At 36.9% G+C, this 25567-nt stretch overlaps 1 protein-coding gene across 4 annotated transcripts in view; it reads left to right on the top strand.

Annotated features, from left to right (window-relative positions):
* The window catches only part of VWA8 (von Willebrand factor A domain containing 8), a 424992-nt gene that overhangs the window by 134106 nt on the left and 265319 nt on the right, over window positions 1-25567 (top strand). For all 4 annotated transcript variants that reach the window (XR_004030158.1, XM_030813328.1, XM_030813329.1 and 1 more), the window contains 3 exons: window positions 4511-4679; window positions 7111-7188; window positions 12518-12633. Coding sequence is in view for 3 of the 4 variants with exons in the window: in XM_030813328.1 (XP_030669188.1) it covers window positions 4511-4679; window positions 7111-7188; window positions 12518-12633 (363 nt within the window). In the remaining variant the exon portion in view is untranslated. The remainder of the gene's footprint in view (window positions 1-4510; window positions 4680-7110; window positions 7189-12517; window positions 12634-25567) is intronic.

Below are 25567 nucleotides of genomic sequence, written 5' to 3'. Positions count from 1 at the left end.
TTAATTAACAGCTTCTAGCAGTGGGCTACCAACCCTTTCAACTTTATAGTGTGAAACCCAGTTTCTAAACAATTATATTTGGCTCTTTTGCCAACCTTCATTGTATAGTAATTCTTCACCAAGACTATACATCTTGATGATCTCCGGAGTGCTCTACAGGCTTTTATATTCTCTGCAGGTAATCACACGCCTAACATGCCCTTAGAAGGGTTAGAGTCTTTTTTCATATTACAAGACACCAGGAATGCTGTGGACGTGGTGGTTAGAAATAGTGTGATGGCCACATACACCAGATACTATGCCTGCATTTCCCTCAGGAAATAGAGACCAAAATAGAACTCCTTCCTTTGATGAGAAAAACTTCTTTAGGGAAAGGGGGAGTATAAATACTATAGGATGCTAAATATGTCTTTTCCTGCTGTTGGCCAGACCATAAATGAGGGGGTTGAGAGTTTCTGTCATTAACAGTTTATATTGCCAAGAAAGGGCTTCTGGTTATCTTGGGGAAACAATAAAGATTAGTGGCCTAGTCTTAGATGTACTTATATATGCTCCAGTGTTTTTGCATTTTTATTAAATATTTTATTTATATTTGTTGCTATTGAACACTGAAAACAGTTTATAATCTCTCAGTCTTAGTGGAGAACATAACTGGACATTTGAGCACAATCCTTGATCGGTTATATTCTCTCAACCCTTTTACTCTTACCCATATTTGAAGACAGGATCCAAGCACTATCTCCTAGCTTCCTAGAAACCTTAGTATTTCTTTGCAAGCAAATCAGACCATATAAATTTTTTAAAAAAGTTCTAGATAGATCCAGGATTTTATGCCCAAGTCTTTGTGTTTGATTTGCAAAACAAAAAGCCTTAAGGAAATTCTGATTTAGAAAATAATTTTTTCTGAACATTTTTATGGTCAAGGAACCATTTGAAACCCTTTGCCTTGTCATCCCCGACTCCTGCCCTTTTTACCCTCCTCTCTCATCCCCAGGGTTCTGCTTCTGGTCGTTATATAGAGCTCATATTTTCTAGAGTTTTATATAAATGGAATCACACAGTGTGTGCTCTTTTTTGTCTGACTTCTTTCACATAGCTTAAGTGTTTTGAGATCATCCATGTTGTTATGTACATTGATAGTTCCTTTTTACTGCTGAGAGGCATCAGAAAGTACTTTATAAATGATGTAATCATTTATTATTATATGTTTTGAGTTTGTCTTTTTGATTCAGAGAGTGTACCTCTTCTTACATATTTATTCAGGACCAAGTCTGACTAGCTTTTGGCTGGGACACCATAAGTTCAGTTCTTATTACTTACCTTTGTTTGTCCTTCCCACCAAAGATCTTCAAAAAGTTAATAGCAATGATGGTCATTAACAATAGCAGTATACATTTATTTATTTAGCGTCTGCTCTCTTCCCCAAGTATTACACTAGACCCTGTCTGATAAAAAGATGCATAAGGAATGTGTTCATGCAGTTTGCTACACTGCACAGGAAAAAAGGGAAATATGGTCTGTGTACAGAACTGTATAACTCTGGGTTCTAAATTGGAACATTAGTATTGTAGTATGGAAAACTAATGATGAAATCTGTTCTAGCTCATGATTGATGTTCTTTATAGAAACCTTCCATATTATTCTTTCAAGTTCCCCAATGTGCAAATTCAATGAAAATGTACCGTAGGATTCCCTTTAAAAACTGGAGATTTTTGAAGTCTTTTTTTGTTTTATTAAAAGCTCTGTTGAGGTATGATTGACATATAATAAACTATGCATATTTAAAGTATACAGTTTGATAATTTTTAATATTTATAAATACCCATGAAACCATCACCAATATCAAGATAATGAATGTATGTATAATCCTCAAAGTATCCTCAGACCCATTGTCATCCCCGACTCCTGCCCCTTTTACCCTCCTCTCTCATCCCCAGGGTTCTGCTTCTGGTCTTATATAGAGCTCATATTTTCTAGAGTTTTATATAAATGGAATCACACAGTGTGTGTTCTTTTTTTGTCTGGCTTCTTTCACATAGCTTAAGTGTTTTGAGATCATGTTGTTACGTACATTGATAGTTTGTTCCTTTTTACTGCTGAGAAGCATCAGAAAGTACTTTATACAAACACACTTATGCCCACAGACAAACATATTGACTTCGATATTTTTATTTTAAAAATTGTTTTAAATGATCTTTTTGCTCTCTAAATCTGTAATCTTTAGGAAATAATATCTTTTTGTCTGAAATTAAGCCATATCTTTAGTTTCATTTATTTTTTTGTTTTGCTAAAATTTTAGTAAAATTAAACCTAACCTTAATTTTAAATTTTAATGGCACTTATCTCATAATTTTTTCATTATCTATCACTTCTTCAGTCTTTGTATTACCCACCAGTTTATCACCTCACCTTAAGTACACAGCAGATCCTCTGCTCTCTTTCAGGCTTGTGGAAGTCATCATCAGGAAATGACTTCCCATGTAACCTATTTGTACATAAGGAAGCCTTTAGGGAGAACCTAGCAAACAAAAAGCCCCTTCTCATCCTGTTATTCAGTAGTTTGGTGACTGTTTTTATAATCATTATACACTTCTCTGCCTAACATACCAGCTGTCTTAGAAACTGCCTTCTTCAAATTTGGCGAGCTTACTTAAGAACCCTGCTGGAGTCAATACTAAAAAGCAAGCTATCGACAATATATGGGCCAGTAAATGACCATCACCTTTAAATGTAAACCATTTAGCATGCTCTCATTTTAGTTGTTCTTTTAGTTCTAATTTTACAGCTCCACTGTGGTACCTGGCTTCCTGATCTACTGGTTTAAGGATATAAATTAGACTTCCCCTTTTGGCTTGCCTGTTGTATTTTGACTTTGTTTATTCCCTGATTTGGTATCCTTCACTATCTTAACTGAGAAACTACATCTGCAGCTTTAATTTTGGGTAGCCAAAGCAGGCTATTTCTCTCCTACCCTTTTTTGTCCTAACTAGGAGAGAGGAGGATCAAGGATACATCCAACATCTGTTGCTGGGCTTTATGGCAGTTTTCTGGATTACAGCAAACCACTTAGCAGAAGTGGAAAATGGAATAACCTTCCTCTTTGGCTTTCCCTCACAGGATTTTCTGTGTCCAGTTTCTGTCACATGGCTATCTACTTACTAGCAATCTTAAGTAATTGTGCTATCCTCTGGACTTTCAGGCACTGTCCATGTTGTTATCCTTCCCTCTTTTTCCAGAACAACTCTTGGACAGATCACTCCCCCAGGCCCTGCTAAAACACCTGCAAATAAGTCTTTTTCTTTCTACCTAGAGGGAAATGAAATGACGTCTGGTTGTATTTGTGAATTCATTTCATCTAGGCCTTTCATGTGACCAATTTCTAAAAATTGGTTTCCCCTTGTTTTCAAATGATGATGTGGCCTCTAAAATTACAGATCATGCCGTCAGGGACTTGGTAGACATGCCTGTTGTATTGATGGCACTTGGTCTTAACTCTTCAGAGTGCTCAACTGATTCTTTCCACTTGTATCCTACCTCCTAGTATTCTAGTTGCTTAGTCACTTAACTTTTGGGCTGTAATATAATGTTATAGTTAATGGTGAAATGCCAGTTAGGTACCTATATTTTTGTTTTTCTGAAGCTCTTGGCAAGTGTTTATGTTTTATCCTTTCTCTTAGCAAGAACTATATTACCCTCAAAAAGCATATTTCTGCTGGGTTTTTCAGTAGAATTGATAAAAATGGACAATATTATTCACACGATTAAGATTCTGATACAGGGTTTCTAGTTCTTCCAAAAATAATTCAAGTCATTTCACAAACCAGAGGAAGTCTTATCTTACTCCTCTGTGTGTCCTAGAAAATTTACATGCTTCCTCAGTTTCCCTACCAGAGTTTTAAAAGAGATCAGTTTAAAATCATAACATTTCCTATAAAAATGACAAAAGAGTGCTTTCTATAAAGGTTTTATTTTCTCTGCCTTTTTAAGACTTAGGTGTTCTTATTCCCAATCTAAATTTTAAATTCAATCTAACCCTTTATGTTTCTTACATTTTCTGTACTGTAAAGTCTCCTTATCCTGAATTGTGCCTCTTGGTCTTTTTGATTGACATAGAGTGGGTTCCTTGTGAGATAGGAGATTCTGAGGGGTTTTAAATGAATAAAGATGGTCTATATAATGAATGTGAACTGGATGGGATTTTATTTCAAGACACTATGGAGAAAATATGTTGTAGGCATAACAGTATATCAAAAGCAGTGGTTCGTGCCAGGGCTGGAGTTTCATGGGTGGTTATTGTACAACATTTACTAGCAGTGTAGTAGGTGATTGTTTGTTTTGATCTTACGTTCTTAGAATGTCCTGACTTTGTTTTTTTTCAAAGCTAACCCTTTGTATGATAACATTGACATTATTAACAGCATGATAGCCCTAACATTGCCTAGACTTTAGTTACCATGATCTGATTTCTTACATGAAAGATATGTTTTTTTTCATTTTTTTCCTATTTTAGATCCATTTTTCCTATCCATCCCTCCTTCAGAATCATTGCCTTGGCAGAACCCCCTATTACTGGAAGCACAGCACACCAGTGGTTGGGACCAGAATTCTTAACCATGTTCTTTTTCCATTATATGAAACCACTTGTGAAAAGTGAAGAAATCCAAGTGATTAAGGAAAAGGTAAGAAGAAAGCCAATCTTAGTCTATTTTCTACAGCTGAGCTCTTTTTAAGGCACTCTGATACATGCCGAAGTAGAGTTAGACATTTTTAGTTTTTTCTTCCCATTTACTCCCAAATTTCCTCATACAGTGGTGAAGGTCAGTGGTTCTTAAACTTCCACATTTTTCAGCATCATCTGGAGGACCTGGTAAAACACAGGTTTCTGGGCTCCATCTCCATAGTTTTTGAGCTAGTAGATCTGGGATGGTATATTAAAATTTGTATTTCTAACAAGTTCTCAGGTGATACTGATGCTGCTGGTCTGAGAACCACACTCTAAGAACCATGGATGTGGCCTAGCTCTCCTCTTTCCTCAGGTGGAGGCCATTTTCGAATCCCTTTTATTTTTCTGTTTAGTGAAAGGTGACTATTTTAAGTTCCTACTATAAAAGGAGGCCAGACACATAAACAGTAAGTAGTCCTGGACTCTCAAAACTGTAATGTATCCTGTACCTGCCTGATTAGTCCTTTGATGACTTCTAGTGTGTGTGCCTTAATCAAGCATTGTGGTTAGCACTTTTGGAGTTTTAGAACTGCACTCTTCAATGCAGTAGCACTAGCCACGTTAAATAATAATAATAATAATAATTATTATTATTTGTTTGAGACTAAGTCTTACTCTATTGCCCACACTGGAGTGGTGTGATCTCGGCTCACTGAAACCTCTGCCTCCTGGGTTCAAGGCTCCTGCCTCAGCCTCTCAAGTAGCTGAGACTACAGGTGCGCACCACCACACCTGGCTAATTTTTCTATTTTTAGTAGAGATAGGGTTTCACCATGTTGGCCAGGCTGGTCTTGAACTCCTGGTCTCAATTGATCTGCCCGCCTCAGCCTCCCAAAGTGCTGGGATTACAGGCGTGAGCCACCACACCTGACCATGTTAAATTAACTTTTAAAAAATTCGGCTGGGTGTGGTGGCTCACGCCTGTAATCCCAGCACTTTGGGAGGCCGAGGCGGGCGGATCACCTGAGGTCAGGAGTTCGAGACCAGGCTGGCCAACATGGTGAAACCTTGTCTCTACTAAAATACAAAAAATTACCTGGACTTGTTGGTGCGCACCTGTAATCCCAGCTACTCGGGAGGGTGATGCAGGAGAATTGCTTGAACCCGGGAGATGGAGGTTGCAGTGAGCCAAGATCACACCGCTGCACTCCAGCCTGAGTGAGAGTGAGACTCTGTCTCGGGAAAAAAAAAAAAAAAAAATTCCGTTTCTCAGTCTCTTTTCAAGTACTCAGTATCTACATGGGAGCTTTTGGCCACCATATTAAACAGCATATATACAATGCTTATCATCATAGAAGGTTCTATTGGACAGTACTGTTCTAGATCACTAATTATTAACCTTCTATTTAAATGCATTTATTCCCTTTGAAACATCTGAATGAACTTATTAATTGTAGGTCTTGTAAGCATGGTTGTAAATAAAGGCATAGGTTTTAGAGTTTAACGACTTGGCTCTCAATGTGAAATCCACTACTTATTAGCTTCTAGATCTTGAGTAAATTACTCATAGTTTCCTCATCTAAAAATGGGGATATACTATTTATTACATCATAGGATTGATTTAAAGAATAAATGAAATAAAGTATATGTGGACTAGGACTTAGCATTTAAAAAAATTCTAATTACTTAAATGACCAATGAAACCCTAAGCAGTATTCTTCTAAAATTATCACACTGTCCTAGTCATTGTTTTAGTATCTTTTTTTGATCTTTTAAAATTAAAACCTTAAATTTGGTATTGCTTAAATAAAAATTGCTTATAGCTTAATTAAGTACTTAATTGAAGTTTGTTATAGTTAAAAGCAATCGATACGTGTTATTTGGGCAGTTGCTCTTCCGAGTTCATTGATATGTTGATCATACCCCTCAAATATGTGTTTTACATGTTTTTGGGAAAATGGACACCTCGAGTATCCATTCTTTAAATAAATGTACCTTATGTCACTTAGATATGTATGTAAGATTGCCGCTAAATAAGGGAACTTGGTTTCAGTAAGAAAACACCTAATTAGTACTTAAAATGTCATGCTGAAGCTTACAAAATAGAAAATGATGATACATGAAAAGTTCTTTATGGGTACACTATGGGCCAGTTTTAAATTGTGTTAAAGGCTCCCTTCAGTTTTATCGTGGTGATAGAATTGTATATGGAGAAGAGTGTCTTGGTTTAAGTTACGTGATTCTTAAAGAGAAAGCAGGGATTTCAGTGTTTCCTAAGAGGTTGAATAAGCAACTTTATCCATAAATTAAACGTGTAACCAACAATGAATGACTTTTCTAAAAATGTAATTCTAATATTATTTGCTAAGTAGTCATAATTTCTGATTGATTGATCAGATATCCCAATTTATTCCTTCTGTTTGTCCTCAACTCTCTCAAAAAAATAGGTCCCAAATGTACCTCAGGAAGCTCTGGATAAGTTATTATCATTTACACACAAACTCAGAGAAACACAGGATCCAACGGTAAGTCTAGGCTTTTTCCACAGGATTTTCTATTGTTGACATGCTGCTGGTTTTCTTTTCTTAGAATTCGGTACTTGAAATCTATTTTTTAAGCTGCTATTTTATTTTTCAGAATCCCTTATGCTATGCCTTTGTTCTGTGCATATGGTTTACTCCAATTTTCAGTGATTTTAACATTTCTTCCAGCTCCTCCTCGCTGATGTTATAGAAAGAAACTTGTAACTCCAGAGTACTTCATGTTCATGGGGGGTTCTGCTCTGTCCCCTCTGTCTCCTATGCTGAGCAGTGTTATCTATTCTTATGGCTTCAAGTACCTATCACAAGTTAATGCCTACATCTTTATGTTCAGCTTCTAACTTCTCATTTCTGATTGACTTGTATTTCCATTCCCAGATGGCATGTTAGAAAGATAGAGGACTGTCACTGTTTAACTCTGTGAGTCTCGGTGTTCTCATCTGTAAAATGGGAACAGTACCATCTACCGCATAAAATGGTCTCAATGATTAAACATAAAAATGTGTATAAAGAATCTCCTTCTTAGTAACTGCTTACTAAACGTTAATTTCTTTCACTTTCTCCCTGGATACACTGAGATCATTGTAAATTCACATATCTTGTACAACTAAACTGTCTTTCCATTTTAAATCTGTTCCTGTTCTTGATTTAATTTCTTGACTTTGTTGATAATCTAGCTGCCAAATTACCTAAATTAGAAACCTAAACATCATTGTTGATTCCTTGCTTTCCTGCTGTCTTTACTTAATCTGAAAACAAATCTCACCAGTTAAGCATCTTGATGTCTCATCTGTTCTCTTATCTATTGTCAGTAACTGTCCTAGTAACTAGTGGATTTCGTAATCTTTCTCCTGTAATATTATATTCTCTTGACTGCCTTCTTTACCAATAATTCATTCATCATATGACTGTCTAGTAATTTCCTGTTGCTATTGTAACAAGTTACCATAAATCGATGGCTTAAGATAATAGAAATTTATTTTTTCTTTGTCTGGACAACAAAAGTCTGAAATCTGTATGATTGAGCCAGAATCAAAGTGTCAGCAAGGTTGCACTCCATTGGAGGCTCCAGGGGAGAATCTACTCCTTGCCTCTTCTGGGTTTTGGTGGCTGCCAGCATTCCTTGACTAGTGGACTCACCATATCGATCCTGCCTTCATCTTTACATTACCTTCTCCCCTGTGTTTGTGTCAAATCTCCCTCTTCCTCCCTCCTACAAGGGTATATAAGATTACATTTAGGGTCCACACACATAGTACAGCATAATCTCCACATCTCAAAATCCTTAATTTTATTTGCAAAGTCAATTTTGCCGTAGAAAGTAACATTGACAGTTTCCAGAGATTAGGATGTGGATTTTTGGGGGGATAAGGGTGGTCACTTTCTGGCTGTCACAGGTCCCCTGTTAATTCCCCTCTGGGGCCTCATTCCAAATACTTTCTCCTTTACCCATTGTTTTTAGCTACACTGGTGTCTTTGTTGTTCCTTGAACTTACTAGTGCCTGCCCCAAGGACTTTGCCACTTGGTGTTTCCTCTGCCTAGATTATTCTTCCCTGGATAGCTGCATGTTTACTCACTTTCCTTTTTGGGATTTGTTCAGGTGGCCACCTTTTCTGTGAGGCCTTCCTGAAGCCGTCTAGAATCAAATTTCTGTTCCATTTTATTTCTATCCCTCTTTCTGCTTTAAGATTCTTTATAGGGCTTCTTACTCTTTGACATAATGTATGTTTTACTCACTAATTTTTTGTTGTCTATCTTCCATCACTTGGATTTCAGTTCCAGGATTGCAGGGGTTTTTTCTTTGTTCCCTGTAGTCTCCCCAGCATCTGGAACTTTGCACAGTAGCTATTCCTGATTTGCATAGTGTTCCTACTGTGCAAAGTTCCAAATGCTGGCAATACTACAGAGAACAAAGTTAGAGATTAGTAATGTATTCCACAAGTATCTGTTAAATAAATGGATGGATGAATCTTCCATATTGTCCCTGGAATGATCTTTCCCAAATCCATTTCCTAAGTTCTTCCCCTTGTTTAAAACCGTTAAGGGATTGATTCTCTTTGCCTATAGACTGAAGACAGCCTGCTAAACATGCCTGCTGAGTTCCCTCTGACCCTAAGCTGCTCGTCAAGCCTCAGTTTCTACAAACTCTTTTGAAGCATCCTCAGCTCTTCCCACGCTTAGCTTCTTGCTATTTTCTAATACCACTTATACTCAAATGTCTCCGCCTTAGATAATGCCTAGAATGTGCTTTCCCTCCATCCAGTTGTCCCTTAGTTTCTCTCTTCTCTTAAGTCTCTCTCAGCCCCCTTAGGCAGCAGTAACTAATATCTCCAATCTGCTTTCATGACACTTGACATACATTTCTGATGTTGACCTATTGCAGTTGTATTATAATTTACTTTTATTTCCCCAGTTGCTATTTGAACTCCTTGAGACTAAGTCTTATTTGTTCTTTTATTCCCATTTCCCAGCCTGCAGCCTGGCACATAATAGACACTTAAATCTTTGGTGAATTAATGAATAAATTGATTAATTAAAATTTTATTAACAGATTGTCCCTAGAGTTTTCTCTCCTTTAGAACATGCTACATTTTCATTCTTTTATAAAAATGAAGAATAGAAAAATAATGTTTAATAATTTCTGATGAGAACCTTTATGTTTTTAAGCTGAAGTGTTACTAATCTTGTTAATATGAACAAACCCTTCGAGGTGTACTCTTAGACTGTATAACCATGGTAACTAGGGGAATGTGCTTCATATTCCCCCCCCCCCTTTTTTTTTGCAAGATAAAACTGCAGTTAGAAATTTGATATAAATGTTAAATACATTAGGAATTTTTAAAGTATACTCTCAATTGTTAATTGATAATGATGTGAGAGCAGAGATTACCAAACCCTTTATTCAACACTTAAATGGCTCAACACAAAGCTTATCTCTCATTTTCTCAACCCTGGTTATTATTGCAAAGCATTTTGGTGCTTTCAACTAGAAGAACTGGAGAATTGGTGTTCAAATATATGAGCATTCCTTATTGATCACTGGAATGAAGTGTGAAGCCTGAATTCAGTGTCATGCTGAGAATGAGATTAGAATGTTATACCCTATGGTTTAACAGGACTCTTATAAGAATCCTCTGGTTACAGTCATTTGTCAAATATTTTTTATGATTAAAATATGAATTTTTCATGGTCCTAGGTATTAAAAATGGGAATTTCTGAGTTATATTTGACTTTTGATATCAGTCACATTGCCTGAATTTTATCCTCAATACATGTTTCTTTCTCATAGCAAGTCAGTTGCCAAGTTTGTTGTATCCTACCTCTCCATTCTTGTTGCCATAACCTTACTGTAGGACTTTTTCGTTTTATAGGCAGATTATTGAAGTAGCTTTGTGTTTCCTATCTCAGTTCTCTCTGTCCTTCAACTACTTTCTGTACTGCTGCTGATTTAAATTAGGAAGTAGGCTAGTAATAACCTGATTCTAAAATCATGTTACGACTTTACACATAGCAGAATCCCAGTGCCTTTAAGAATAAAGCCAAACCCCTCAGAGTATCATTCATAGGTCTTTGTTGTTTGAGAGCAAGCCTTCCAGCAGGACCTTCTAGTAAAGCTGGGCTGATTTCCTCATGTTCTACTTGTGGTTCCATTCCTTTTGCTTTCATGCCTTTGATCAGAGGATTTCTCATGCCCATTTGAATATTTTAACTGCCTATAACAGCTGTCTACTGTTCCACTTATTTTAGCATTGAAGTATATACTATTTTTAATTGTAATTTATGATTTATTATATTTGAATATTGTCTCCATGTCTGGAATGCAAACAGGAATGGACGAAATGTTTGCTTGTAAATGAGTTCTTTGAAACTTAGAATGTGTTTTTTAATAGAAGAAAGGATATGTGGTGGTCATGCTTCCAACCTAATTCCCAAAAGAAATATAATACTAATGTTGTAGCTGAGATAGAATACTAAGAGCAGACCAATATCTCATGGAGATGTGAAATACACAAGGAAGGATAAATAAATTAATTTTTTTCTTCTTTGAGACATACGGAGATGACCTTAGGTGGAACATTAAAACAAGCAAAGGCGCAGTGTGTCTTTGACATTCTCCCCTCATCCATTCTGAACCCTCTGTTAATCTCATAGAGTCCTCTTCTCCAGGCCCTTGAGTGCTCAGGGCCACTTTACTGCTCTTATCACCCTCTGTGACATTTCATACTGACCTGCCTTGGCCTCCCAAAGGTCCAGTTGCTTCAAAAGTGCTTCTGTCCTGTGGTTTTCAGTGAAAATCACTGTCTTCTAATGCTGCTGATCTAAGTTAGGAATTAGGCCAGTAATAATCTCATTTACTAAATATATGCTAATATGTAGGTCCCATCACCTTTCTCTGCTGGGGTTTTTGTTTTCATTTTAAAGAGGCTGACTTTTTAAATAACAGTTGTTGCCATTTGTTGAGCACCCATATGTGTGTGACATGTGCTAAGTACTTTAGAATCATTTTCTAATTTAACGTTCATAACAACCTTAAAGGTGAGGGCATTACTATTGCCATTTTAAAGTTGAGGGAACTGAGGCTTGGAAAGGTTAAGTAATTTGCCAAGGTAACACAGCTAATAAATAGGATACCGACTTATCTGATTCCAAAGCCTATAAACTTTACCATTATATTATGCTGCCTGCCAAAAGAATTTCAACAAATATTTATTGAGTACTTACCATGTCCTGAGTTCTGTACTAGCAACTTTATTTGTGGAATTTTGGGAAATGTAATATAACAAAGTGAAATTATTCTGACAGCATAGGGGAAGGATTCAAAACAGCAAGCTGCAACACAAGTGACAAATTGGTTGACACCTCTGTGGTCAACAGCCTAAATTGTTTACAACTCTTTTTGGCTATTTTAGAAACCACGGATTTGCTTAAAGCTTTAAACATTTCCATGGTATCTTAACACCTTGGCTTTGTGTAAGCAGAAAAAGTGAATAGTCAATCATCAGTCTAAGTCCAGTGTGACCTTTGTTATGTAACATCCTTCCCCCATTGCCCCTCCCATCTCCAACTTAGCACAATTAAAATACATTAATTAAATTTAATTGATAAATACTTTAGATTTTTTAAAAACTATCTTCAAGGATGTTTTAAGTGTAAATTGGTTTCTGTTTATTTTGGTTTTAATTAATTAACAGCACATACTTTAAGTTTGGCCTTACCCCTTCAGTAATAATGAATTCTGCTGTGACATCCATCTAAAGGAACTTTAGCAAGTTGAAACAAGACTCTTAACACAATGTATTTGTCTCTTGATAGGCACAATCGTTAGCGGCATCACTTTCTACCAGACAACTGTTGCGAATTTCTCGTCGGCTGTCACAGTATCCTAATGAAAATCTTCACAGTGCTGTTACTAAAGCCTGCCTTTCCAGGTAAACATATTCTTTCTCACTGCATGTAAGTTTCTGGATCTTCACTAAAACTATAAGATAAGTTTAACTGATCGTGTGTATTCCCAATTCTTCAAAATATGTTGGTCTGAATCTAGAGCTATTTCAGCGTTGCCTTCACTGATTAGAACTTATTTAATACAACATATTATCTTTTAAAATTAATTTTTGGTCCCAGCATCACCAGAAGCAGATGTTGGTACTGTGCTTCCTGTACAGCCTGCAGAACCATGAGCCAAAATAAAACCTCTTTTATTTATAAAAAAATAAAATAAAATAAAATAAATTTTTATCCTTAATTTGTATGGGTACATAGTCAGTATATATTTATGGGGTACATGAGATACTTTGATACAGGCATACAATAATTAATAATCACAACAGGGTGAATGCCATATCCATCACCCTAAGCATTTATCATTTCTTTGCATTATGAACATTCCAATTATACTTTTAGTTACTTAAAAATGAACAATAAATTATTGTTGACTATAGTCACCTTGTTGTGCTATCAAATACTAGATCTTCATTCTATCTATGTTTTTGTACCCATTAACCATTCCCTTCCCCACTTCTCACTACCCTTCCCGCCTCTGGTAACCATCCTTCTACTCTCTCTTTATGAATTCTATTGTTTTAATTTTTAGCTTTTAGAAATGAGTGAAAACATGTGAACTTTGTCTTTCTATGCATGGCTTATTTCACTTTAAATAATGTGCTGTAGTTCCGTCCATGTTGTTGCAAATGACAGAACTTCATTCATCCTTTTTTAGGGCCGAACAGTACTCTACTGTGTGTGTGTGTACAACATTATCCATTTGTCTGTTGATGAACAGTTAGGTTGCCTCCAAATCTTAGCTATTGTGAATAGTGCTGCAATAAACATGGTAGCGCAGACCTCTCTTCAATATATGGATTTTCTTTCTTTTGGGCATATACCTAGCATATACCTAGGATTGGTGTGTCATATGGTTGTTGTAGTTATTTTTTTTTTCTTTTTTTGAGGAACTCCATACAGTTCTCTATAGTGGCTATACTAACTTACATTTCCACCCACAGTGTACAAGGGTTCCCTTTTCTTCACTTACTTGCTGGTATTTGTTATTGCCTATCTTTTGGATAAAAGCCATTTTAATTGGGGTGAGGTGATACCTCATTATAGTTTTGATTTGCATTTCTCTAGTCATCAGTGATGTTGAGTACCTTTTCATATACCTGTGTGCCATTTGTATCTCTTCTTTTGAGAAATTTCTATTCAGATCTTTCATGCATTGTATAATCAGATTATTAGGCTTTTTCCTACTGAGTTGTTTGAATTCATATATTTTATCAATCCCTTGTCAGATGGATGATTTGCAAATATTTTCTCCCATTCTGTGGGTTGTCTCTTCACTTCATTGACAATTTCCTTTGCTGCACAAGAAGCTTTTTAACTCAATGTGATCCTATTTGTCCCATTTTTGCTTTGGTTGCTTGTGCTTGTGGGGAATTACTTAAGAAATATTTGTCCTGACCAATGTCTTGGAGAGTTTTTCCAATGCTTTCTTTTAGTAGTTTCATAGTTTGAGGTCTTAGATTTAATTCTTAATCCATTTTGATTTGATTTTTGTATATGGCAAGAGATGGGGTCTACTTTCATTCTTCTGCATGTGGATATCCAGTTTTCCCAGCACCATTTATTGAAGAGACTGTCCTTTCCCCAATGTATGGTCTTGACACCTTTGTCAAGAAATGAGTTCACTGTAGGTGTATGGATTTGTTTCTGGGTTCTCTATTCTGTTCCGTTGGTCTATGTATCTGTTATGCTAGTACTATGCTGTTTTGGTTACATAGCTCTATAGTATAATTTGAAGTCAGGTAATGTGATTGCTTCAGTTTTGTTCTTTTTGCTCAGGATGGCTTTGGCTATTCTGGGTCTTTGTGGTTTCATATAAATTTTAGGATTATTTTTCTATTTCTGTAAAGAATGTCATTGATATTTTGACAGGGATTGCATTTAATCTGTAGATTGTTTGTGGTAGTATGGACATTTTAACAGCATTGATTGTTCCAATCGATAAACATGGACTATCTTTCCATTTTTTGGCATCCTCTTCAATTTCCTGCATTAGCGTTTTATAGTTTTCATTGTAGGGGTCTTTCCCTTCTTTGGTTAAGTTTATTCTCATATATATTATTTTATTTGTAGCTGTTGTAAATTGGATTACTTTTTTATTTCTTTTTCAGATTGTTCACTTTTGACATACACAAGTGCTACTGATTTTTGTATGTTGATTTTGTGTCCTGCAACTTTAATGAATTTGTTGATCAGTTCTAACAGGTTTCTGTTGGAGTCTTTAGGTTTTTTTTCAAGTATAAGCTCATATCATCTGCAGACAAGGATAATGTAATTTTTTCCTTTCCGGTTTGAGTACTCTTCATTTCTCTCTTGTATCCAATTGCTCTAGGTAGGCTTTCCACTACTGTGTTGGATAACCGAGGTGAAAGTGTGTATCCTTGCCTTGTTTCAAATCTTAGAGGAAAGGCTTTCAGTTTTTCCCATTCAGTATTGATATGGGTTGGATCTGTGTCCCTGCCCAAATCTCCTGTCTAATTCTAATCCCCAATGTTGGAGGTGGGGCCTGGTGGGGACTGGATCATGGGGGTGGATTTCCCCCTTGCTGATGGTCTCATGACAGTGAGTGAGTTCTCATGAGATCTGGTTGTTTAAAAGTTTGTGGCACCTCCCTGCCTCTCTCTCTTTCTCCTGCTGTGACAGTGTGAAGTGCTTGCTGCCCCGTTGACTTCTGCCATGATTTTAAGTTTCCTAAAGCCTCCCCATAAGCCAAGAAAATGCCAGCGTCATGTGTCCTGTACAGCACCATGAGCCAATTAAAGTTCTTTTCTTTATAAATTACTCAGTCTCAGATATTTCTTTATAGTAGTACAAAAACGGACTAATGCAAGTATGATACTAGCTGTAGGTCTGTTATATATGGCTTTTATTGTGTTGAGGTATGTTCCTTCTATACTCAGTGTTTTTTTAAAAAAAGTTTATTTTTATTTTGTTAGTTATTTTAAATACGGAGTCTCATTTTGTTGCCAGGCTGTATAGTTTTTGTCTTGAAGTCTATTTTGTCTGATGTAAGTATAGTGACTCCTGTTTTTTGTTTGTTGGTTGGTTTGTTTCATTTGACATGGAATATTTTTTTCTGTCCCTTTATTTTCAGTCTATGTATCATCATATGTGAAGTATGCTTGTTGTAGACAACAGATCGTAGTGCAGTGGCTATTCACAGGCACGATCTCCCTGCTGATCAACACAGGAGTTTTGACTGGCTCTTTTTCTGACCTGGGCCAGTTCACTCCTCCTTAGGCAACCTGGTGGTTCCCCGCTCCTGGGAGATTACCATAGTGATGCTGAACTTAGTGCGGATACCCAGTCAGTATAGTGCATTACAACCCAGAATGCCTGGGCTCAAGCCATTCTCTTGCCTGAGTGTCCTCAGTAGCTGGGACTACAGGCCTGCACCACTGTGTCCAGCTATCCTCATCATTTGGAGGGTTTTCATCATGAAGGGATGTTGAATTTTATAAAATTCTTTTTCAGCATCAATTGAAAAGATCACATGATTTTTGTTTTTCATTCTGTTGATATGATGCATCACATTGACCGATATGCATGTGTTTAACCATGCTGGCCCCCCTGGCACAAATCCCGCTCGGTCATGATGAATGATCTTTATAATATGTTGTTGAGATTGGCTTGCTACTATTTCGTTAAGGATTTTTGTGTCAACATTTGTCAAGGATATTGGCCTGTAGTTTTCTTTTTTTGATGTGTCTTTCTCTGGTTTTGGTATCAGGGTGATAGTGGCCCTGTAGAACAAGTTTGGAAATATTCCCTCCTCCTCTATTTTTCAGAATGGTTTCAGTAGGATTGGTATTAGTTCTTCTCTAAATGGTCAAATTCAGCAGGCAAGCGATCAGGGCCCAGGCTTTTCTTTGCTGAAGACTTTTTATTATGGTGTCTATCTCGTTACTTGTTATTGGTTTGTTCACATTTTGTATTTCTTCATAGTTCAATCTTGGGAGGTTGTGTGTGTTTAAGAATTTCTCCATTTCTTCTTGGTGTTCCAATGTATTGGCATATAGTTGCTCATGGTAGCTTCTAATGATCCTTTGTATTTCTGTGGTAACAGTTCTAACATCTCCTTTTTCATCTCTGATTTTATTTATTTGAATCTTCCTTTTTTCTTAGTTGGGGTAAAGGTTCGCCAATTTTATCTTTGCAAAAAACTAACTGTTCATTTCATTAATCTTTTGCATTTTTTTTTTTTTTTTTTTGAGATGGAGTCTCACTCTGTCGCCAGACTGGAGTGCAGTGGCGCGATCTTGGCTCACTGCAATCTCCCCCTGCGGGTATCAAGCAATTCTCCTGCCTCTGCCTCCCGAGTAGCTGGGATTACAGGCGTATGCCACCATACTCAGCTAATTTTCGTAGTTTTTGTTTGTTTGTTTGTTTTGTTTGTTTTTGTTTGTTTTTTGTTTTTTGTTTTTTTTGAGACAGAGGCTTGCTCTGTTGCCCAGGCTGGAGTGCAGTGGCATGATCTTGGCTCACTGCAACCTCTGCCTCCCAGGTTCAAGCTATTCTTCTGCCTCAGCCTCCCAAGCAGCTGGGACTACAGGCATGTGCCACCATGCCCGGCTAATTTTTTGCATTTTTGTAGATATGGCGTTTCACCATATTGGCCAGGATGGTCTCGATCTCCTGACCTCGTGATCTGCTGGCCTCGGCCTCTCAAAGTGCTGGGATTACAGGCGTGAGCCACTGCACCCAGCCTATCCTTTCATGTTTTAATTTAAATGTTATTTGTTTCTGCTCTGATATTTATTAGCTCTTTTCTTGTACTAATTTTGGGTTTGGTTTGCTCCTGCATTTCTAGTTCTCCAAGATACATTGTTAGGTTATTTGAAGTTTTGCTATTTTTTTGATGTAGGCTCTTATTGCTATAGACTTTTCTTTTATTATAGTGCTTTCGCTATATCCTATAGGTTTTGGTGTGTTTCCATTTTCATTTGTTTCAATAAATTTTTCAGTTTTCTTCTTAATTTCTTCATTGTCTCACTGGTCATTCAGGAACCTATTGTTTAGTTTCCATGTATTTGTGTAGTTTCCAAAATTCCTCTAGATATTGATTTCTAGTTTTATTCCATTGTGGTCAGAGAAGATACTTGACATCATTTCTTTTTTTTTTTAATTTATTTTTGAATTTTTTAAGACTTGCTTTGTGTCCTAATATATGGTCTCTCCTTGAGAATGATCCATGTGCTGAGAAGAATGTGTATTCTGCAGCCATTGGATCCCATGTTCTGTAAATATCGGGAGGTCCATTTGGTCTGTAGTGCAGATTAAGTCCAACATTTCTTTTTTTCTTTTTCTTTTTTTTGAGATGAAGTTTCGCTCTTATTGCCCAGGCTGGAGTGCAATGGTGCAATCTTGGCTCACTGCAACCTCCGCCTCCCAGGTTCAAGCGATTCTTCTGCCTCAGCCTCCCGAGTAGTTGGGATTACAGGTATGCACCACCATGCCCAGCTAATTTTTGTATTTTTAGTAGAGAAGGGGTTTCTCCATGTTGGTCAGACTGGTCTCAAACTCCCAACCTCAGGTGACCTGCCCATCTCAGCCTCCCAAAGTGCTGGGATTACAGGCATGAGCCACTGCACCCAGCCAAGTCCAATATTTCTTTGCTGATTTTCTGTCTGGGTGATCTGTCCAATGTTGAAGTCTCCAGCTATTATTGTATTGGGGTCTATCTCTCTCTTTTGCTCAAAAATATTTGCTTTTATATATTTGGGTGCTCTAGTGTTGGGTGCATAGATATTTAAAATTGTTATATGCTCTTGCTGAATTGACCCTTTTATCATTGTATAGCAATCTTCTTAGTCTCTTCTTATAGTTTTTGTCTTGAAGTCTATTTTGTCTGATATAAGTATAGCGACTGCTGGTTTTCTTTTGTTTGTTTGTTTCATTTGGCATGGAATATTTTTTTCTGTCCCTTTATTTGCAGTCTGTGTATCTTCATATGTGAAGTGTGTTTCTTGTAGACAACACATCATTGAGTCTCATTTTTTAAAATCCATTTTGCTACTCTGTCTTTTGACTGGAAAGTTTAGTCTGTTTACATTCCACGTTATTGGTGAGTAAGGAATTATTCTTGCCATTTTGTTGTTTGTTTTTAGGTTGTTTTATGGTCTTCTCTTTCTTCTTGCCTTACTTTCTGTCTTCCTTTAGTGAAAGTGATTTTCTCAGGTGGTGTGTTTTAATTTCTTGCTTTTCATTTGCTGTGTATTTGGATTTTTTGGTTTGAGGTTACCATGAGGCTTGTGTATAATGCCTTATAACTCATTATTTTAAACTGATGACAACTTAATACTGATTGTGTAAACAAACAAACAAAGAGAAAACTAATAAAAACTCTACACTCTAACTTTTCCACCCACTTTTTCACTTTTTGTTGTTACTGTTTATATCTTATTGTACTATGTCTTGAAAAGTTGTTGTAGTTATTATTTTTGTTCAGTCATCTTTTAGTCTTTATACTCAAGTTATAAGTAGGCTACATACTACAAATAAAATGTTATGACATTCTGTCTTTTTCTGTGTACTTACTATTACCAGTGAATTTTGAGGCTTCAGATATTTCTTACTGCTCAGTAATTTTTTTAAATTTTTTACATTAATTTTTTAATTCATTTTTTTCCCTTGTAGGACAAGTGTGACATTTATTAAATCCCTCCACTTTTGTTTGTCTGGAAAGTCTATATTTCTCCTTCATGTTTGAAGGATATTTTTGCTGGTTATTCTATTTTAGGATAAAAGCTTTTTCCTTCAGCACTTTAAATCATGCTACTCTCTACTGGCCTGTAAAGTTTCCACTCAGAAGTCAGCTGCCAGACCTAGTGAAGTCCATTATATGTTGTTTGTTTCTTTTCTCTTCCTGCTTTTAGGTACCTCAGATGTCTCGAGGTTGTCTTTTTTGAGTTAAATTTGCCTGGTGTTCTATAACCTTGTTGTACTGGAATATTGGTATCTTTCTCTAGGTTTGGGAAGTTCTCTGTTATTATGCCTTTGAATAAATCTACCCTGATCTCGCTCTGCCTCCTCTTTAAGGCCATTTACTACTAGATTTTCCCTTTTTAGGCCATTTTCTAGATCTTGTAGTCATGTTTTATTCTTTTTGATTCTTTTATTCTTTTGTCTCCTCTGACTGTGAGTTTTCAAATAGCCTGTCTTCAAGCTTACTAATTCTTTGTTTTGCTTGATCAATTTTGCTTTTGACAGACTGATATATTCTTCAGTATTTCAATTGAATTTTTCAGCCCCAAAATTTTTACTTGATTTTTAAAAATTATTTCAATTTCTTTGTTACATTTATCTGATAGAATTCTGAATTCCTTCTCTGTGTTATCTTGAATTTCATTCAGCTTCCTCAAAATAGCTATTTTCAGTTCTCTTTCTTTAAGGTCACTGATATGGTTTGGCTGTGTCACCACCTAAATCTCATCTTGAACTGTAGCTCCCATAATTCCCACATATTGTGAGAGAGACCTGGTGGGAGAAAATTAATCACGGGGGCGGATCTTTCCCATGCAATTCTTGTAATAATGAATAAGTCTCACGAGAACTGGTGGTTTTATAAAGGGGAGTTTCCCTGCACAAGTTCTCTTCTTTTGTCTGCTGCCATGTGAGACGTACTTTCACTTTCTGCCATGATTGTGAGGCCTCCCCAGCCACATGGAACTGTGAGTCCATTAAACCTCTTTCTTTTGTAAATTTCTCAGTCTCAGGTATGTCTTTATCAACAGTGTGAAAACGGACTAATACAGTCATATATCTGTCTCTCTGAGACTGGTCACCAGTGCCTTATTTGATTGTTTGGTAAGGTCATGTTTTCCTGGATGGTCTTGATGCTTGTGGATGTTCGTTGTTGTCTGGGCATTGAAGAGTTGAGTATTTATTGTAGTCTTCCTTGCCTGGGCTTGTTTGTACATGTCCTTCTTGGGAAACATTTCCAAGTATTCAAAGAGAACTGAGTGTGTGATCTAATTCTGGTCACTGCAGCCATACCTGCATTAGGGAACACTCCACGCCCTGTAATGCTGTGATTCTTGCAGACTCATAGAGATACCACATTGGTGGTCTTGGGTAACCAGGAGACTTCCTTGGACTGTTAGATAGAGACTCTTGCTCTCTTCACTTACTTTCCCTCAAACAAATGGAATCTCTCTCTCCATGCTCAGCTGTCTGGAGTTGGGAGAGGGATGGCCACCACCACTGGGATTGTGCTGGGTCAGACTTGAAACCAGCACAATACGGGGTCTTGCCCAAGGCTTATGGTGACTATTGTCTGGCTACCACTTATGTTTATTCAAGGCCCAAATGTTCTTTAGTCAGCTTGTGATTCATCCTGCTAGGCCTAGGAATCTCCCTTCAGGGCATGGGTTCCCTTCTGGCCCAGGGTGGGTGTCAAAATGTCATCCAGGAGCTAAGTCCTGGAATTGGGGACTTTAGCAATCTGCTTAGTGCCTTCTTTTACTTTGGCTGAGCTGGTATCCAAATTGTAAGACAAAGTCCTCTTTACTCTCCCCTCTCCTTTCCTCCAGTGGAAGGAATCTCTGCCAAAGCTGCAAGCTGTGCTGCCTGGAGTTGAGGAAGGGACTGTGCAAGCACTGCCTTGGCTGTCCGCACTGGTGTCTGACTGGGTCACATGCACCCCAAGTCTACCGACTCTGAGCATAGCACCAGGACTTGCCCAGGAATTGTATTCCTGTGGCCTAGACAGCCTTTCAAGTTTATTTAGAACACCAGAGCACTTTAGCCTGTGGTGGTGGGGCTAGTTAGAATTCAGGTTCTGACCACTGGGATGAATGATTATTCCCCTCTAGCTAGGGCTGATCAAAATCCTCCCTCCATGGGCATCAGCTGAATGCTACCCTGTTGCTTTCCACTGTGACAGGGTAGCACTGAATTCCAATGCAAAATACCACAGTTGATGCGCTCTTTCTCCCCCAAGCACACAGATTCTTTTTCGGAGCTATGTAGCACCACTAGGGGATGGGGAAGAGGTGGTGTAGGCAATTCAAGACTGTCTTTCCTACTCCCTTCAGTGCCTCCTTCCTTCATATGATGTTAAAACCAGGTACTGTGATTGCTCACCTGGTTTTTGGTTCCTATGAAGGTGCTTTCTTATGTGGATAGTTGTTAATTTGGTGTTCCTGTGGAGGGGAGGACAATTGCTGGAGGGTTCTATTCAGCCATCTTGGTCTACTTTCATTCCATTAATATATTATCTTATTTAGACATCAATAATTTTCAGAGGTATTTTATAAATGAGAAAATTGTTTAAGTCACTTAAGTCACATAATTATAAAAAGTGGTTTGGGATTTGAATGCTGGTTCATATGTTTTCTGAGCTAGGGCTCTTTAGCACTATTACACTTACTGCCTCTAAAATTTGCATTGGAACTTTTCATTTTTGACAGTACTGCTCAATATCTAAATTCGACAAAACTAACATTTTTTCAGTCTGTACTGATTGTTTTCATACCAGTTGGTTAGTGATTATAAAACATTGGCTTGTAGAATTTTCTTACAGAATTAAATCTACATGAAGCTATTTTAAAGAATAGTAAGAAAAGATTAAGAACAATTCCCAGTAAGCTCAAAGATTGTCTCTTTTCATATGATCTAGTAATTATTTTTATGATGACTATGCTTGTTGTCCATTCATTTCTTGATAAAAGGAATTAAAGGAGAATCTATTTTCAGTTTAGCAGAATCTTTATTGCCCTCTATAACCCCTCAGTTTAGTGGACAGTTTTTCTTGTAGTTAAATTAAGCTCCTTGTGTTGCAACTTGAATTTGTTCTTCTTGTGTGTATCCAGCTAAAATGAAATTCCTCTCTAGTGTCTTCAGAGTAATTATTTGAAGAATGAATAAGTATAGGAAATAAGAATATTGATTCTCTTATTAAATATAAAAATTTTGGACTTTCAAAGCATTCTGCAGACTATTAGATATGCCCTGGTAGTTGAATCAACTTTTAATTTCCTTTATTAAAAAAATAAATAAATAAAAACAAATTGAAAAACTAAAAATAAATCAAGTAATAAGAGTTGATCTAAGAAATTAAAAATATCAAAGTTTGGAGAAATATAAAGCATATGAGAATACTGAAAGCTAGCAGTGTTTAATTTATTACCAATTCAGCTACAATTTATTACTAATTCAGTCTACAAAGAAAACATGAGAATGTTTTTAATAAAGGTCAGAAAAACTAAGGGACGCATTTCTGTCATATATTTTATTATCTCCCTAGGATAGATTTTCAAGACAATATTGACAAGAAATAATTTTTGTGTGATTTTATATTTCCTCTGCTATTTGGAGTGGGAAATTTAATGGATCTCTTCTAAAACACAGTTTTTTTTTTTTTTTTGGAGACAGAGTCTCGCTCTGTCGCCCAGGCTGGAGTGCAGTGGCACCATCTCAGCTCACTACAAGCTCCGCCTCCCATGTTCATGCCATTCTCCTGCCTCAGCCTCCCGAGTAGCTGGGACTACAGGCATCCACCACCACACCCGGCTAATTTTTTTTTGTATTTTTAGTAGAGATGGTGTTTCACTGTGTTAGCCAGGATGGTCTCAATCTCCTGACCTCATGATCCTCCTGCCTTGGCCTCCCAAAGTGCTGGAATTACAGGCATGAGCCACTGTGCCTGGCCACAAGTATTTTTTAAACGTGTGAAAATAAAGGCCGTAGAAAAGCTAGTGATATACATGAACAAAACAGAATGAGCTAGATGTCCTCCCCATACGCTACTCAACCCGGAAATTCTGAATAAAATATAATAAGTAGTTGTTAACTCTTATCCAAACTCAAAAGGAAGAGCATATCAGAGGTATCAGAAATGAAATAGGACTAGGGTTACAGTTCTGCTCCTAGGAATCTATCCGAGAGAAGCAAAAACAGGTCCATACAAAAACTTCCACATGAATGTTCATAGCAATATTATTCATAATAGTGAAAAACTGCCAACAAATGACTGTCAACTGCTCAACAGATAAATAAAATGTGTTTTATCCATACAATCAAATGTTATTTAGCAACAAAAAGAAATGAAGTACTGATACATGTTACAACATGGATGAACCCTGAAAATACGTTAAGTGAAAGAAGCCAGATACATAGGACCACATATTGTTTGGCTCTATTTACATGAAATGTCCAGAATAGAGCAAATCCATAGAGATAGAAAGTAGATTGGTGGTAGCCTGAGGCCAGGTAGACTTGGGGGTAGAAAGGGAGGGTGACTGCTTGTGGGTACAGGGGATCTTTTTTAGGTAAGAAAAACGTTCTAAAATTGCTTGCAGTGATGGTTGCACAACTCTGTGAATATACTAGAAACCATTGAATTGTATACTTTAAATAGGTAAATCGTGTGATATCTGAATTACATCTCAATAGAGCTAATACTTAAAAAGAAGAAGAAATGAAGTAAAAAGCAATACCAGAATAAGGAGAATAATAATGATATCATGGCTGCCAAAGAGGCTTTCAAATAGGAATAGGGCTTAGTGGTCTAATGCTGGATTTTAATATCTGTTTGGGGACAACGGATGTGGCTGCAGGCGTATGTGAGGTGGAGAGGTTTTAATTAAGATCCCTGCATGAAGAATAGAGTCTGGAAGTGCTCCCTGTTCCCATAGACTAAAAAATGTTTGCCCACAAGCCCAGAGAAATGATGAGAAAGCTTACCATCTCCCTGGAGCTTGGGGTGGGAAAGAAACTGTCACCATGAGGAATCAAATGCCCCACATTGCTCAGGTGCAGGTGTGAGGGTCCATGTTGATGCCATCTGTAAAGGTAGTAACCAAAAAGTACTAAGTTAATATGAAAAACATCCAGGATCGTTTAGTTGCTTGGAGGCTTAGTAGAAAACACCAACCCTGAAAACCAATCTGTGGCAAATACTTTTACAAGATCAGTACACTAAATATCCCATCTGAATATTTGGTCATTGTAAAAAGTAATAAACCATATTTAGGGGAAAAAAACCGTAAGATATTTGGCAGATACAACATTTAGAAGAAATAGAACTTTAAGAACTCAAAATAATGCAATAATTTGAGACTATCAAATAAGTATGTTTAAGATTATTAAAACTTAGGAGGAATTAAAAACTGGATGACTATGATAGAGGAGAAAATGAACTGATAGATCTGAAAGAAAAATCAAACAAACAGAACTTTTTGAATTGAAGAATATAGTCATTGCAAGAAAACAAACAAATGGACAAACCATCAGACAAAATTCAATAAGCACTTAATTAGTAAATTAGACTATTGAAAAGAGAATGAAGTGGAGGGAAAATAGCCTGGGATGCAGCACAGCAAAGTGAAGAGATAGGAAACCTGAAAGGGTTGTTAATAGACATGTAGAATAAGATAAGAAAGTCCAACATATGTCTAATAGGAATTTAAGAAGAGAGAATAAAGAGACTGAGGGAGAATAATTGTTCAAAAAGGCAATGGTTAGGAGAATTCCAGAACAGAAAGCAGAAAGACATGAGGCTACAGACTGAAGAAGTATATCAGTTCCCAAGTAGGACAAATAAAAACAAATCAACACCTACATACATTGTGATGATGCTGCACAGCATTAAAGACAAAGAGAAAAACTTATAATGGAAAAAGATACAAGAGAAAAAATATCAAGCCGACAACTTTACATCAGCAATAGTAGATTCCAGGATTGGATAGTATCCTGAAAGTGTTGAGAGAAAATAACTATCAATGCCAGAAATCTTTGCCTAGTGGAATACATTTTCAGCTAAAGACTGAGCTTACTACATTTAGTAGTTTTTTCAGCACT

This window comes from Nomascus leucogenys, chromosome 5, assembly GCF_006542625.1.
Source record: "Nomascus leucogenys isolate Asia chromosome 5, Asia_NLE_v1, whole genome shotgun sequence".
Classification (NCBI taxonomy): Eukaryota; Metazoa; Chordata; class Mammalia; order Primates; family Hylobatidae; genus Nomascus; species Nomascus leucogenys.
This window is presented reverse-complemented; position numbering and strand designations above follow the sequence as displayed.